Source organism: Pithys albifrons, chromosome 5 (assembly GCF_047495875.1).
Source record: "Pithys albifrons albifrons isolate INPA30051 chromosome 5, PitAlb_v1, whole genome shotgun sequence".
Taxonomy (NCBI): Eukaryota; Metazoa; Chordata; class Aves; order Passeriformes; family Thamnophilidae; genus Pithys; species Pithys albifrons.
Genome location: NC_092462.1, coordinates 35,006,445 through 35,019,390, shown reverse-complemented (window position 1 = coordinate 35,019,390; position 12,946 = coordinate 35,006,445). Strand labels below are relative to the sequence as shown.

Genomic DNA, 12,946 nt, shown 5'->3' with positions numbered 1-12,946 from the left:
ATCTGGAATGTGGTTTACCTGATATGTCAAGCACATTTAAAGATTTCAGAGAAGCAAATTTCAAATTACACTTAAGAGCAAGATATACAAAACACATTCATAACAGTCTGGCAAAAGTATTTCTTGAAGCACTGACAGATCACAAAAGATAGATAACAACTATTTTCCAGAGCAATGCTTAGACAGAAGGATTATGGTTAAGAGGAAGGATATATCACTAAGGTGGTGTTAGAACAACCTGAACACAAAATTTTGGTACCTACACTTGAAACAAGACTGTGAAAGTTCAGAGACAAGCCACAGAAGTGATTTGAGAAACAGATGAAAAGCCTTACTGAAGAGGACATGATATAATCTGGTTAACTGGTAAAAATACAATTGAAAAGCAATTTGACTGTTGTGTTTATTACTTTCACAGACAAATTTTTAGCAAGAACTAATGGCACAAAGTTGTCTTCTCCCTGGACCTGCCAGTTGCAGGTTTCCATGGCTGAGATTTGCCAGAAGGCTGCAGCTGAGAGTGTGAGAGGCAATGGCAACAAGATGGAGATTTGGAGGCAATGAACCAGACACTGTAGTCAGCAACAATCTGTAGCCATAATGCAGGTTTCAGTAATAAAATGTTTTTAAAAACCCTGAATGTCAAAAATATAGAAGCATATCACACTTTTCTTTAAGATTATCATAGAACATGCAGCATTTATTATAAACTCTGCAAGGAAAATAAATGAAATAATATAATCTGCAAATATAATAATATTGATCAAGATTAATATTTTCTGGCAGATTGTGCTAGTGTAAAATAAACTGCCTCATTTAGTATTTCACATCAGCCACGAAAAAGTTGATTATTTTGCAATCCTAACAATTTATTATGCTTTTCAAATTTGCATGTTTTTTTGACATAAACCCCAAGAAATTAATTAATTGCTTTCATAGGACTTACTTATTGCCATATCCTAAGTGATAGTACAAACTGTTATTTCCCACAGATGAGCTTTACTTAAACTAACTGGACTTTCAGGAAAAGATTATGTGGTGGAAAATGTTCCTTCCCCACTTATTCTCCTACGTTACCACATTTAAATTTGTCTCCTTGTTAAAGAGGATGAAGAACAACTGATTGCGTAACGTTTTATTGTGTCTTGTGAAGAACCAAAACTGTTACCCGTACGTTGCTCTCTTTGCACAAAACCATCTTCATTTTCAGAACTACCCATGCTCTATAGTCTCTCTCATGAAATATGGGGGGAGGGGGGGAATCAGTACTGTCTTATTTGAGAAAGGCCTAAAATAACAAAAATGTAATTGTCTGACACAGTTCTTGAAATACATACGAGGTAATGAGATAGGTCATTTACTCAGGATACATTCAGTAAAAAATACAAGGTTCTGCATTTGAAAAAGTGGTAAATGGTAGTAAAATGCAGATCTGTCTAGTACTGCAGCAAAACAAGTCTGTGGGTTTCAAATGCAAGTTCCTGTATTGAGAGGTCCAGCAGGCACTTCTTTTTTTCAGAAAAGAATAAATTTATAAAGCAGCGCTTACAGAATTCTCTAGGGATTTGTTAAAAAAAGATAAAAGCAACGATGTGATCACACTAGAGATGTACATAAAATAACCAAAAAAACTAAAATACCAACGGATGTGAGAAAACCACAGATTCAAGTAATGAACAAAGGTTCAAAAAAACCCCATGCACACTACCTCAAACAATAGTATAAGCATTAAGATTGCATTATTTTTAAACTGCTTGAAGAATGGAAGACACATTGCAATTTGTAAGTCAATCCCAACAAGCTTTTAGCACTCTGATTGAGCTTTTCAATAACTGAGAGAACAAGCTTTTACAAATACCTTTATTAGATTATTTAAGTAATTGGCTTACAAGTTTGCATAATTTTGCAAGTGTATACACAAGGCAGTGTGCTGAAAGCCAGCGAATAGAATGATGTAATGTTATGGGTTTGGCCAGGTGGGCCTAAACTTAGGTTTTAAAGTTCAGCTAGGCCTGGGATTGTCAGCTGATCTGAGCTGGGCTGAGCTAGCTAACAGCTGACTCCTTCTAGCCAATAATATTGTATTCCATACCATACTACATCATCTCAAAGAGTGTAAAATCCAGTGTGTGGGAGTGGCTTTGTTCAGTTCTGCCATGGCCGAGGTACAAGCTGGATGTGATCCAGCTTCTGTCTTGGAATAGGCCTTGCTCCTCCTCCTGCTGCCTCTGCTTGCATTTTGTTTGAATTCAGGGAAGTATAAATATTTCGTTGTTATACTTTGTTTCTTGATAGGTGTCTTTTAGAATACTTATAGATTTAGAGTGATACACTTTGTATTAATTGGGGAGTGGGAAGTTATTTTCCTGTGTGTGTTCTATTGTAGTTTTCTCTTAATTTTTCAGGGAAAATCTGAAGCATTGAAAGCTCCTTGTGTTTTTAGGCTAATGGTTCAGTAAAATGAAACTAAGTATAGCTGCAGCTGCAGGATGGGAGTGGGAGTTGACACATCAGAAGACAATGGCCATCTTTAAAATCTGATTAAAGAGATCACTTCCACCATGGAGAGTTCAGGCTGGCAGTGCATATGGATTCCGCAAGTCTTAGTAGCAGTCTCTGCTGAAAACTGAAAAATACAGGGATTTCAGCTTCCACTCACCTGCCATAGTAAAATAATTTTTACTTCTTTTTACAGGGAAGAATGCTGAATTTTAACAGGGATACAGATAGAGAACTAAAAGCTTCTACAAAGCACATGCAGAAGAGGAATTTGAATTACTCCCATATCTCAAGTAATATTTGAGTCATTCCACATGTCATTCAAACCTTGGGTTTTGTTAGAAGCCTGATCTCATCTGAACTTTCACTGGAGTACCTGTTTTGAGTATTATACAAACTGTATGTGAAGCAGAATGAAACTCCAGGTGAGGTCTTAAAACACTCTAAAGTTCTCTAAAGGACTTACAGAGTAGTTGAAGTGGTATTTGAAGACTGAAGAACAGCTGATGTGACAATATAAAGTGCAAGATGTAAGGGTTTAAACCCTTCTCAAGTACTTTCACTTTTATTTCCTGTGCAATAAACAAATATTTATAGTAGATTAAAAAATATTTGACTACTGCTTCTAGTACACCTGAAGTAGTAGATTTTGAGATTTTGTTTGTGATCAAGCTGTAGATTAACTCGAGAAAGCACATGGCTCAAAAGTTGTTGCTACATTGAGAGGTTATGCATCCAAGTCCTTAAAGACACAAACCAACAGAATGTGCATGTTCTCCATTTCCATTTCTTACTGCTGTCTTAGTTTAACAGATGGAACTGCAATAAACCATACTTACAAATAATGCTTCTTCCTGTAATGGTTTGACCCATGGCTTCCTCAGTAACCATTGTATCTAAGGAAGTTACAAGTATTCCACACGTTTCTTCCACGTAGCAGTGGGGGAGTGGTTTTGGTTCTTTCTTCGCTTCCTTGGCTGAGGAGCTGGAGGGAGGTGGTTGAAGTCTGGTCCCTCCGGTGCCTGGTGGTTCTCCTGTCCTGGGTGAGATTGTTTCATTCTTGTTCCCCTTCCTTGAGGTTTTTAATTGTGTTTGTTTTGATTCATTCGGTTTCTTTGGGTTGGGTTGGTGTCTTCCCTATTTTCCGGCTAATCATTCCCCTTTTCTCCCTTCCCCTCTCCCCTGGGGGGTGGGATCCTATGTATTGTGTATACAGTGTGGTTTGTAAATGTTAGTAAATATAATTTATTCTTTTTATTCAGTTCAGTTTTTCTAGAGTGCGTTTCTTTTCAGTTTTTTTTTCTTTCCTTTGCTGGGAAGGTTCTGGGAGGGGGAAGGGGGGCCAGTCCAGGGTTGGCAACAGCCAGGACAAACCTGCGACACTTCCTTAAACAGATGAAGAGGAAGACACTATACACCCTACATGTTTTTTATCACGGCTTTGTATTAAGAAGCATATGAAAAATAGAACACATGCATCAAACCAAACCACATTTATTTCATCAGTCACAAGTGCAAATATAGCAACACGTCAGTTCAGCAAATTACAACACATAGAGAAGAATGTAATGTAAATGCTAAGTACACTGACAGACCAACTTGAAAAGAGCAGCAAAAACTGAGTTTATTCAAATAAAAAGTTCTTTTTACCTGTTATCTAAAATAACATAATAAATCTAGATCAGGAATGTCTCTGCAAACTCATGTTTAGCCAGGTATTCTGTTATTAGCAGTTCACATTATCCAGTGTGCAAAAGACCTGTCCAAGCTTCCTAGTAACAGATATTTTGGTTTTAAGCAACTTTTATTCAATATTTAAATAATACAGTGATCATACTAGTTAATATCTTCTGCTATTTGATAGTACAAATTTAAGAATATATATTAAAAAAACTAAGACCAACTTCAGTGTACCTGTACAATTCTACCTGGATCCAAAATGGGCAATATTATAGATAAAGTTGACTTCTTTTTATCCAATGAAAAAAAAGAAGATAGACACAATTCATCTCAGTTTTTTTCCATCATCTTTAAATCTGTAGTTAAAATATATGCAGTACTTATGTATAAAATAGAAAACATTCCCATTAGAAAGATACTGCAGTTTAATTACCTGTTTTTCCCTACCCCTTAGCCAAGGAACAAGATTTATGCTAAACACACAATCATGATTTTGCTTTACAGAAAAGCAAAATTTGACTTTTACACTGGAAATTTAGTTAGCCTTCTTCTTTGTTATGAATTGTTTCTTCTTCTCTTTTTCTTGATAGGCAATGAATTGAGAGTCTGTACCAAAGATTCTGTCCCACCATGTGAAGGTTGAGGCATAGTTACCAATAAAGTTCATGTGATGGAAATCATGGAAACGGGCCCCAGCATAGAAAGGCACCAAATGAAGAGGGTTCAGTGGAACGTCATAGCCACTATAGGGGAGAAAAAAAAAGAAAAGAAACAACGGTAAGGATTTTTCCCAGAAATAACTACAAAATATAAACACCAACTTGTCATTTTATAAAAACAAAATGTTGTTTGGTATTCTAAGGCCCTGAGGTAATCACTATGATATTGACTTAGTATGAAAACAAGATTGCTCCGATCCCAGCCAAATGATTCTGTAAACTATCCCACAATGGCTTTGACACTTGCTTTTCAGCTCAGTTTACTAGGTAATATGAAAAAATTCAAGCAAATAACCTATAAAATCACAGTGGTTGACTTTGTTCTGGCTTAGCAGTTTTAACTGGCTAGGAGTGACAATAGAAAGGAGGAACAAGAGGTAACACTGTCTTTTAGTGACAAGCTATGGGCATCAGCTCAGCAGCTCATGAGAGAGCATCTCAAATCAACTACAGTTACAGTATGCCTACTGTTATTTTCAGCTTACTGTAAGTTCTTAAAAATATTTAAAATTCAAATATATGATTAAAATAAGATTTAAAACAGAACAGTTTGCTTTAGAAGGATTTCAACTCTTTTGCTTAATAGTACTGGAAAGCATTTTACCGCCACCTAGTGGGGATAGCACATGGTAATTTGTTATAAACAACTCATGTGGTCATTGAACTCAAATGGTAATTATCAGACGAAATCCAGGGTTTGCATCAATTGCTTTATGTCACAACACATACTTTGCAATATGTAACTAACCACCCATGCTCTATATGATGCATTTACTAGTAGTTCATGTTCCACTAAAACACTTGACACTCAAATTGCAATAGGACACTATATGCTTCATAATATATTCACAAATATAAGGTCAAGTGTTAATACTAGCATTTCAAAAATGAACTCTTAGTGACTCCTTCGTCCTTAAACACAGGAAAGAAAAGCTCATTCATTTGTAGATGAACTAAACTAAGCCTACTGGGATTTGCCCTAGCATTTTGGAGCCAAGTTTGAACTAAGTAATTTTACTACAGAGACAAGAAGTCTTGTCCTTTGTACCTACAATAAATAAACAACTAAAGAGAAGAAATTTATACATTTATTTTAAAGAGAGTCAGTGGTCATATAGCATAAAGCTTCCCTGGCCCAAGAAAACAGTCTGATAAAATATTAAACAGAAAGAACTCTTGGCTGCAATATCTCTTTTTGTAATTGATTTTTGGTGTTCTAATATGCTTAGGATCACTTCAGATAACGAGGCACCCAGCTTCTCAAACCCTCCTTGAGATGCTCTAGCTGATAGTCCACACCCTTTTAATCAGCAAGACTACCTGTTAACACTACTCAAAACAGAAAACAGTGACAACTCTTCAGGTTGTGCCATTATCTGTAAGACACATAAAAGCATTTCAGTGCAAAATAAGCAGTACATCTCATGAAAGGGACAGGTAAGTTTGAGACAGACTTAGGGGCAAGAGAAAAAGCAATTAAGAAGCAATAAGCATTTCACCTGTGTACATCAATGGTTTCCATCAAGCGACATATCACCCATGCCCAGAGAAGAACCACATGGTTACAGAAAACAACAATTCCAATAAAAAAGCCAGTTCCAAGTATAAGTGTTTCCAGAGGATGAGCATATTCTGCTTGCATTCCAAATGGAGACTAGAAAGAGACAGGAGACAGGAAACAAGTCATCATTTTCAGTCTTATATACACCCAAATAAGAATCACCAAATCATCATATTTCTGTGCTACTCTCTCCTTCCCATTACTCCACAAGACTGCAACAGGACAAATGGAATGATGTTGTGGGCAAAAAACAGGGTATGACTGAGCAAGGGTCATAACGCATGTATTCAGTCCTCCATGGGGAAAACAGTATTCCAAGGTCAGAATTATCATTCCATTAGTAATTCCAAACACTTCACTACTAGTTGAAAAGTTGAAAACTTTTATTTAGGCCTACCATTACTCCAGGTCATAGCATTATTTCAGGAATATTAAAGTGTTTGGAAAGCTCCTATCAGCTTTGCCACATATCCAGTCTTGGAAGCGGAAGAAAGAAGGAAGCCAAAATATTCTCAGAAGCAGGACTCACTTAGGAATTTATTATGAAAAGTAAAAATCCCTCATCTTTGACCATCTTTAAAAATAAATTTGTACCACTCAGATGTTGAGATGGATTTAAAACATTTTCTCTCCTTTACATATATATATGTGCACACACACACACACACACACACACACACACACACACATCAGTCATTCCTACATTTGGTTTACCAAAACAAGACATTCCACAGAAAGCAGAACACCATACATAGAGTACAGTTTAAAAAATTTTAACTTAATGCTGAAGGTTATAAATAAGCTCATCAGAAAAAAGTAAAGTCCACTTTGTCTTAAGGATATTTTAAAATCATCACTTTTTACTATCAGGAAAAGTTTTTGAAACAGCTATTAGCCCACAGAGCACTTCTGTGAGAATGGCTAACCACTCTCAAGAATAATGGCCAAAAGCTGCTCCTGCCAGAGATCTAAGGGGCTGCCAAGAGCAAGAGGAACAGAGCAGCTGCTGCTGCAGATGTCTGTACATATGCATGCATCCATCAACACCAGGCTCCTCTGTTATTGCCAGCACATATATAAACCACCCTGCTCCAGCAGGTTGCAGTTTACTTTTGGCACTGCATAGGTTGTACCCTGAAACACACCACTACACAAATGCAGTAGCACTGACTTCTGTGATCCTGAGGCAGTGCCATCTAAACACAGGATATTAACTGTAATGTGCAAGCACTGCTGGACCTTACCTGTCTCACAACATCTCCTCCGGTCAAGTGTGCTCAGTGCTGGGTAATAACACTAAATTGCAGAACCACCCAAAATCTCTGTGCTGCACTGTGCTCTTGATGCAGTATTGCACAATGGGCTGGAGTGCTCTAGAACCCCACATCCAAAGCTGTAATACTTGCCTGAATCATGCATAGGATGCACACGCCCAAGTTGTGCAAGAGCTGCCTGTCTAATCAAATTCTGGGGATTTGTATGCTCTGGGTAACAGCCCAGGTGGTGGGGAACCAACCAAACAACCAAACCCAGATATTTACTATTTCCCTTCCTCTAATGATGAGACCCATATGTACACTTTTTAAAGCCTGCTTCACCTCGCTCAACAGATATGATTAAACTTCAGCAAGAGTGCAATCTTTAATTCCCATGAAATAAAATAAAATTACTGGAGGTGTCTGCAGAAACAAAATGGATGACTGTTCTTGACAATGAACTCAAGAAAAGATGTCTACCTACTGTGAGAGGGACACAAAATTCTTAGGTCTTTCCAATAAGATATTTAAATAGGTGGTATGGAACATATACTATAAACTATTATTAAAGAAGAAAGTCAAGGAATACATACAACAAACTCATGGTGAACCTTATGGATGTACTTGTAAATTCTCTTGTGATGCAGCAATCTATGCAGGAAATAGTGCCAGGCATCCTCAATTACTGCACACCCAAAACACTGGGCAACCAGAATATACCTTTAAAAAAGCAGAAGAGCTATTAGTTATATACTAGCAGACACACAGTCCTGGAAAAGAAAATAGTTTATATGCTAATAATGGTCAGAAATGAGTATACTTTTTACTGACTGTACAACAGTGCACTGAAACTACTTTTTTAACATGCTAAAAATACCAATTACCAGGTAAAAAGGCTATTGTGCTTATCAGTTCATCTGTTGATATGCTGAAGAGTTAGCACAGTGTAACAAGCTGTCATTTCAATATTACACATGCAGTCTACAAAGAACACACAGTGTATAGTCGAAACACAGACCGTGTGAGACCTTGATATAAAAATATAGAGCTGCATCAGCCATCTACACCAGGGAGCAAATGGCTTTCCAAGAAAGATGACCTTCTGTGGTAAAAAACTGCTATCAGGGCTGGTGGGGGAGGAGGTGAGCGAGGAGGGGTACACTTATAGCTAGTTCAGCTTTCTTTAAAGGTGCATCAGTTTAGTCCATATAAAAGAGAATATGAAGCAGGTGGTACATTCTCGCCTTTGAGGAACACCCTACTGCATTGAGGAACACCTACAACATGGAGGGAAGAAATATTTAGAAGGAATAAAAAAATTTGGATGAATCAAACTCCCCCCAGAAGTCCAACATTTAAACCCTGCCACCATGAATCTTGCTTCACTTCCATAAACTCTCTCCTAATCTCCTTTATTCTGAGGATTAGAAAAACTTTGGGGCCATTTAAAAAAATCTAGAAAATTCCAATTAGCTCCTATAGCAGTTAATCATCAACAAAAGGATGACTAATACAGACGATTTATGTTGCCAGAAAATTATTGTGTATTAATGTTGACAACATTAACTGTTAAAAATTCTGCCTCCAACTGTATGTAACTCAGCATCAACATAGCAGAAAAATCTACATACCATCTAGGCATCTCTTCCCACTCATATGGGATGTTAAAATACTCTGTGAAGTAATAGGTACCACAAATCAGAGGAAGCTGAATGAAGAAGTGATTGAAGAGGAGTGTTTTGAAACACTTCCACTGTTTTTCCCATGTTTCTGGTTTATCCTAAAAAGAAGCAAAAAGAATCAATTGTGTTACTGTTTCTACTGCACATAACTGAAGTGCTGCAAAAAGTTACTTGGAGAAGGTGTCATTTCACCTTCGAAGCAGATAGCATGTCTTCCAATAATGCAAATTAACTCAGGCAATACAAATGACAAGGGATGTGATTTAGATTCATTGAAACCTCTTTTTTTTCTAAGCTAGTGTTTTAATGTAAGTTGTCTTTGCCAGTCATCCCAAACTATTTTTGTTATTTTAGTGTTTATAGTTAGCAGGAACACTTCATACTCAACAGGTTAATACAACTTAGGTTTGCTTTTCTTCTTCACACCACAGAATGCATTTCCATTGCTAAAATAATACAAAGAGAAGCTGAAGGACAAAGAAATTGTCTTGAAAACATCCAGGTTTTGCAGGGAGACATTTTATGAACTCCTATAATAATTTCAGAAGCTGGTGTTGTTAATTTCCAATTCATAAAGCAATGAACTGGGGGAAAACAATGATCTTTAGATACATACACTGGAATTCTACTCTGTCATTTCTGGGATGTTCAGATGAAATGGGGCCATATACCTTGGAAACTGTGATACTGCAGTTATATGCTCTATTTGATGTGTTCAAAGACAAATCAGGAAGTGTATAGTTCACAACTTTCTCTTACCTGCTGAATTTTATACTTTTGCATGTATGGTATAAACTGGAAGACAAATCCAGGTACACAGAGCAAGAAGTATGAAACTTCATGAACTATGAGTGACCCCCAAGTTGCTATCTGGAACTTTGTGTAGTTATCCAGCATGTAATTCCAGGCATTTTTAAATGGTTGCTGCAGGGGATTGTCAGGCAAGAAAGAGTCTATATATTCCACTGCCAGATAAGCAGAGTTCAAGATATTAACACTGTCGTTCATTGCCATCGTTCAAGCATAAAACATCACAATTACAGCTCTTCTATAGTTGTCAGTACCCTGCAATTTAGAGAAAGATTTAACAGTAGTTAATCTTCAGAGAAAAAAAAACACGACCTATCATAGTTGTTACATACTTTTAAAAGTAAAAACTGGAAAAACAGGGGAAATACAGATTCTCTTTCCACAGGATAGACTAAAAGGACAACGCTTAGGTTTGAGAAGCAATTTGAGAGGCAATCAGCTCTTAGGTTTGGAGATTAGGTCAAGGGAGCAAAAGATTACGAAGTACTAATTATTGGCCAGTTTTATTTCAAGTTTTTTGTGGGATAATTATATTCTATACTAAAAGAGCATGGAAAGGTTCAAATGAGATTTAATAAATTAATTTACTGTGACCTCTTGATTATCCAGTTCCATTCTTCTCACAGCTGTGAGTCAAAATCCATGCAAATTATTAAAATCAACACTGCAGCTGGCCTGAGGCAATCTACCTTTCTGTGAGTAATGGACTTTTCATCACAGCTCCCAAAAGCATGGACGCTGCATTCCCGCAGGTGCCCTGAACTTGTGCCACTTTCACAGACTAGGCTGCCTGTTGGTTTGGGTTGGAAGGGACCTTTAAGGGTCATTTGTAGTCATAGAGGGTTGCTCTTGGGATGGACAGGGACATTTTTCACTAAATCATGTGGATCAAAGCCCCATCCAATCTGGCATTCAAACACTTTCAGGAATGGGGCATCCACAACTTCTCTGGGCAACTTGTTTCAGTCCCTCAGCACTCTCATCCTTATGCCCAATCTAAACCCAACCATTTTTAGCTTAAAACCACTGTCTCATGCCTTGTCACTACAAGCCTTGGCAAGAAGCTCCCTTTTTTCACCAAAAGGCCACACTATAGTGTCCTTGGAACCTTCAGGCAGCTCAACTCCAACTCTGCCAGCTTCCTCCCATAGGTGATGTGTCCTCTGACCATTTTCAGGGCCCTGCTCTGGACCACCTACCCCTCTCAAACTTCCTTGTTTGACACTGGTCAGTCCCCAGATGTTAGGCTTAGGCTAGGTCTAACATAAATCAGAATCAATTAGGTGGGAAAAGACCTCTGAAATCATGGAGTCCAACCCATGACCGAACACCATCACATCCACTAGACCATGGCATTGAGTGCCATGTCCAGTCTTTCCTTAAACACCCCAGGGATGGTGACTCCACCACCTCCCCGGGCAGCCCATTCCAATGTCTAACATACCAAATAACATATCCTAACATACCAAACAATATACTAAGCCAGTATTCAGCAACACTAATTATTTGTTTCTTAGCAACAGCATCATGATGTTGCCATTTCTTACTAACAGCAAAAGCATCCCATCAGATGCCAAAGCAGCTACCAACCCGAGCTCCTGAGCCTCGAGCACCCAAGTCAATTTACCCGCTCTCCCCCCGAAAAAGCCGCCGGCAGCCGAGGGATCAGCGGCCAGCCCGCACTGGGAGCAGGCTCGCCCGTCCCGCCGGGCCCCTGCGAGGGAGCAGTCGGACCAGGCACACGGCGCCCACGCGCGGGGAATGCCGAGGGGAGACGCCCGGCAGGAGCCGCGCAGCCCGCCCGGCACCGGCAACTCCGCGCCGAGCGAGCCCGCCCGCCGCTCTCACCTGGTGGCGGACTCGGTGACGGCGGTGCCGATGGTGTCGATGTCGGTGACAGCAGCGGCAGCAGCAGCGACAACAGCAGCAGCGTCCTCGCAGCGGTACCGCCCGCCGGGGCCGCCCGCTCCGCCAGCGCGCCCGCCCATTGGCCACACGGCACCGTCTGGCGTGGCGCCCATTGGCCAGCTGGGGGCAGCGGCGCAGGGTCAGGCGGGTGGGGGGCGGGACCAGAGCGGCGGCTGCCGCGCAGCGATTGGTTGAAGGGGTGGAGTGAGGATAGTGAGACCGCGGCGCTCGGCCAATGGGATGGGGGCAGGCGGGTGACGCACACGACGCGATGGGGCGGGGCCCGCGGGGCGCTAGCGCTGCGCCGCTTCCAGATTCCCGGTCCGGCTCCCCACCTGGCGCCGCAGGAGCAGCGGTGGGAAGCGCTGCCCGCCAGCCCCCTGCGCTGCCTTCAAAGCGCTTGTCTGCAGGAGCCGTCGTGCGGGCGGACGCGTTGTTGTGAGCCCTGCAGGTGTCCGGACCCGCTTCCTGCTCCACTGCTAATGAAAACACTGGAGTACGAAGGCGACTGTGTCGTCACGGTGGCCACGGCCCTGAGCCCCGTTCCTGGGGGTTGCCATGCGGGTAAAGTCCTACAGTGCGAAGGGCAGGGCTCCGGTCCGCGCCCGGCGCAGCTCGGGCATTGGCACATCGCGCTGGAGCACCTAGAGCCGCTCGGCCCCTTCATCCCTCACACCTCAGGCGGTTTCACGGGAATGTACCGGGGGCCAGTCCTTCCTTCACTCTCGGACAACCAAAGCTTTCGGAAACAAAGCCTGCGGCAAACCACTGATGCTGACATGACTGGTTCCTAAACCTTAATTCTTAATTGGTTTGCATTGGGATGTTTAG

The 12,946-nt window shown here is 40.4% G+C and overlaps 1 protein-coding gene across 1 annotated transcript; it reads right to left on the bottom strand.

The window, feature by feature from the left end:
• Nucleotides 1-3,977: 3,977 nt before the first annotated feature.
• MSMO1 (methylsterol monooxygenase 1) lies at nucleotides 3,978-12,181 on the bottom strand. Its single transcript, XM_071556203.1, has 6 exons — nucleotides 12,056-12,181; nucleotides 10,157-10,462; nucleotides 9,347-9,495; nucleotides 8,309-8,435; nucleotides 6,398-6,552; nucleotides 3,978-4,922 (listed from the first exon to the last, which is right to left on the bottom strand). The coding sequence occupies exons 2-6, from the start codon at nucleotides 10,409-10,411 to the stop codon at nucleotides 4,715-4,717; spliced, it is 894 nt and encodes a 297-aa protein (XP_071412304.1). The 5' UTR covers nucleotides 10,412-10,462; nucleotides 12,056-12,181; the 3' UTR covers nucleotides 3,978-4,714.
• Between the last annotated feature and the right edge of the window lie 765 nt (nucleotides 12,182-12,946).

Excerpts from the sequence above, each read along its gene's own strand:
- MSMO1 (XM_071556203.1), bottom strand. The coding sequence starts at position 10,411 with ATGGCAATGAACGACAGTGTTAATATCTTGAACTCTGCTTATCTGGCA. Across the intron at positions 8,436-9,346 it reads TGGGAAGAGATGCCTAGATG|GTATATTCTGGTTGCCCAGT; the intron begins GTATGTAGATTT and ends GCTTTTTTAAAG. Across the intron at positions 4,923-6,397 it reads GAAACCATTGATGTACACAG|TGGCTATGACGTTCCACTGA; the intron begins GTGAAATGCTTA and ends TCTCCCCTATAG.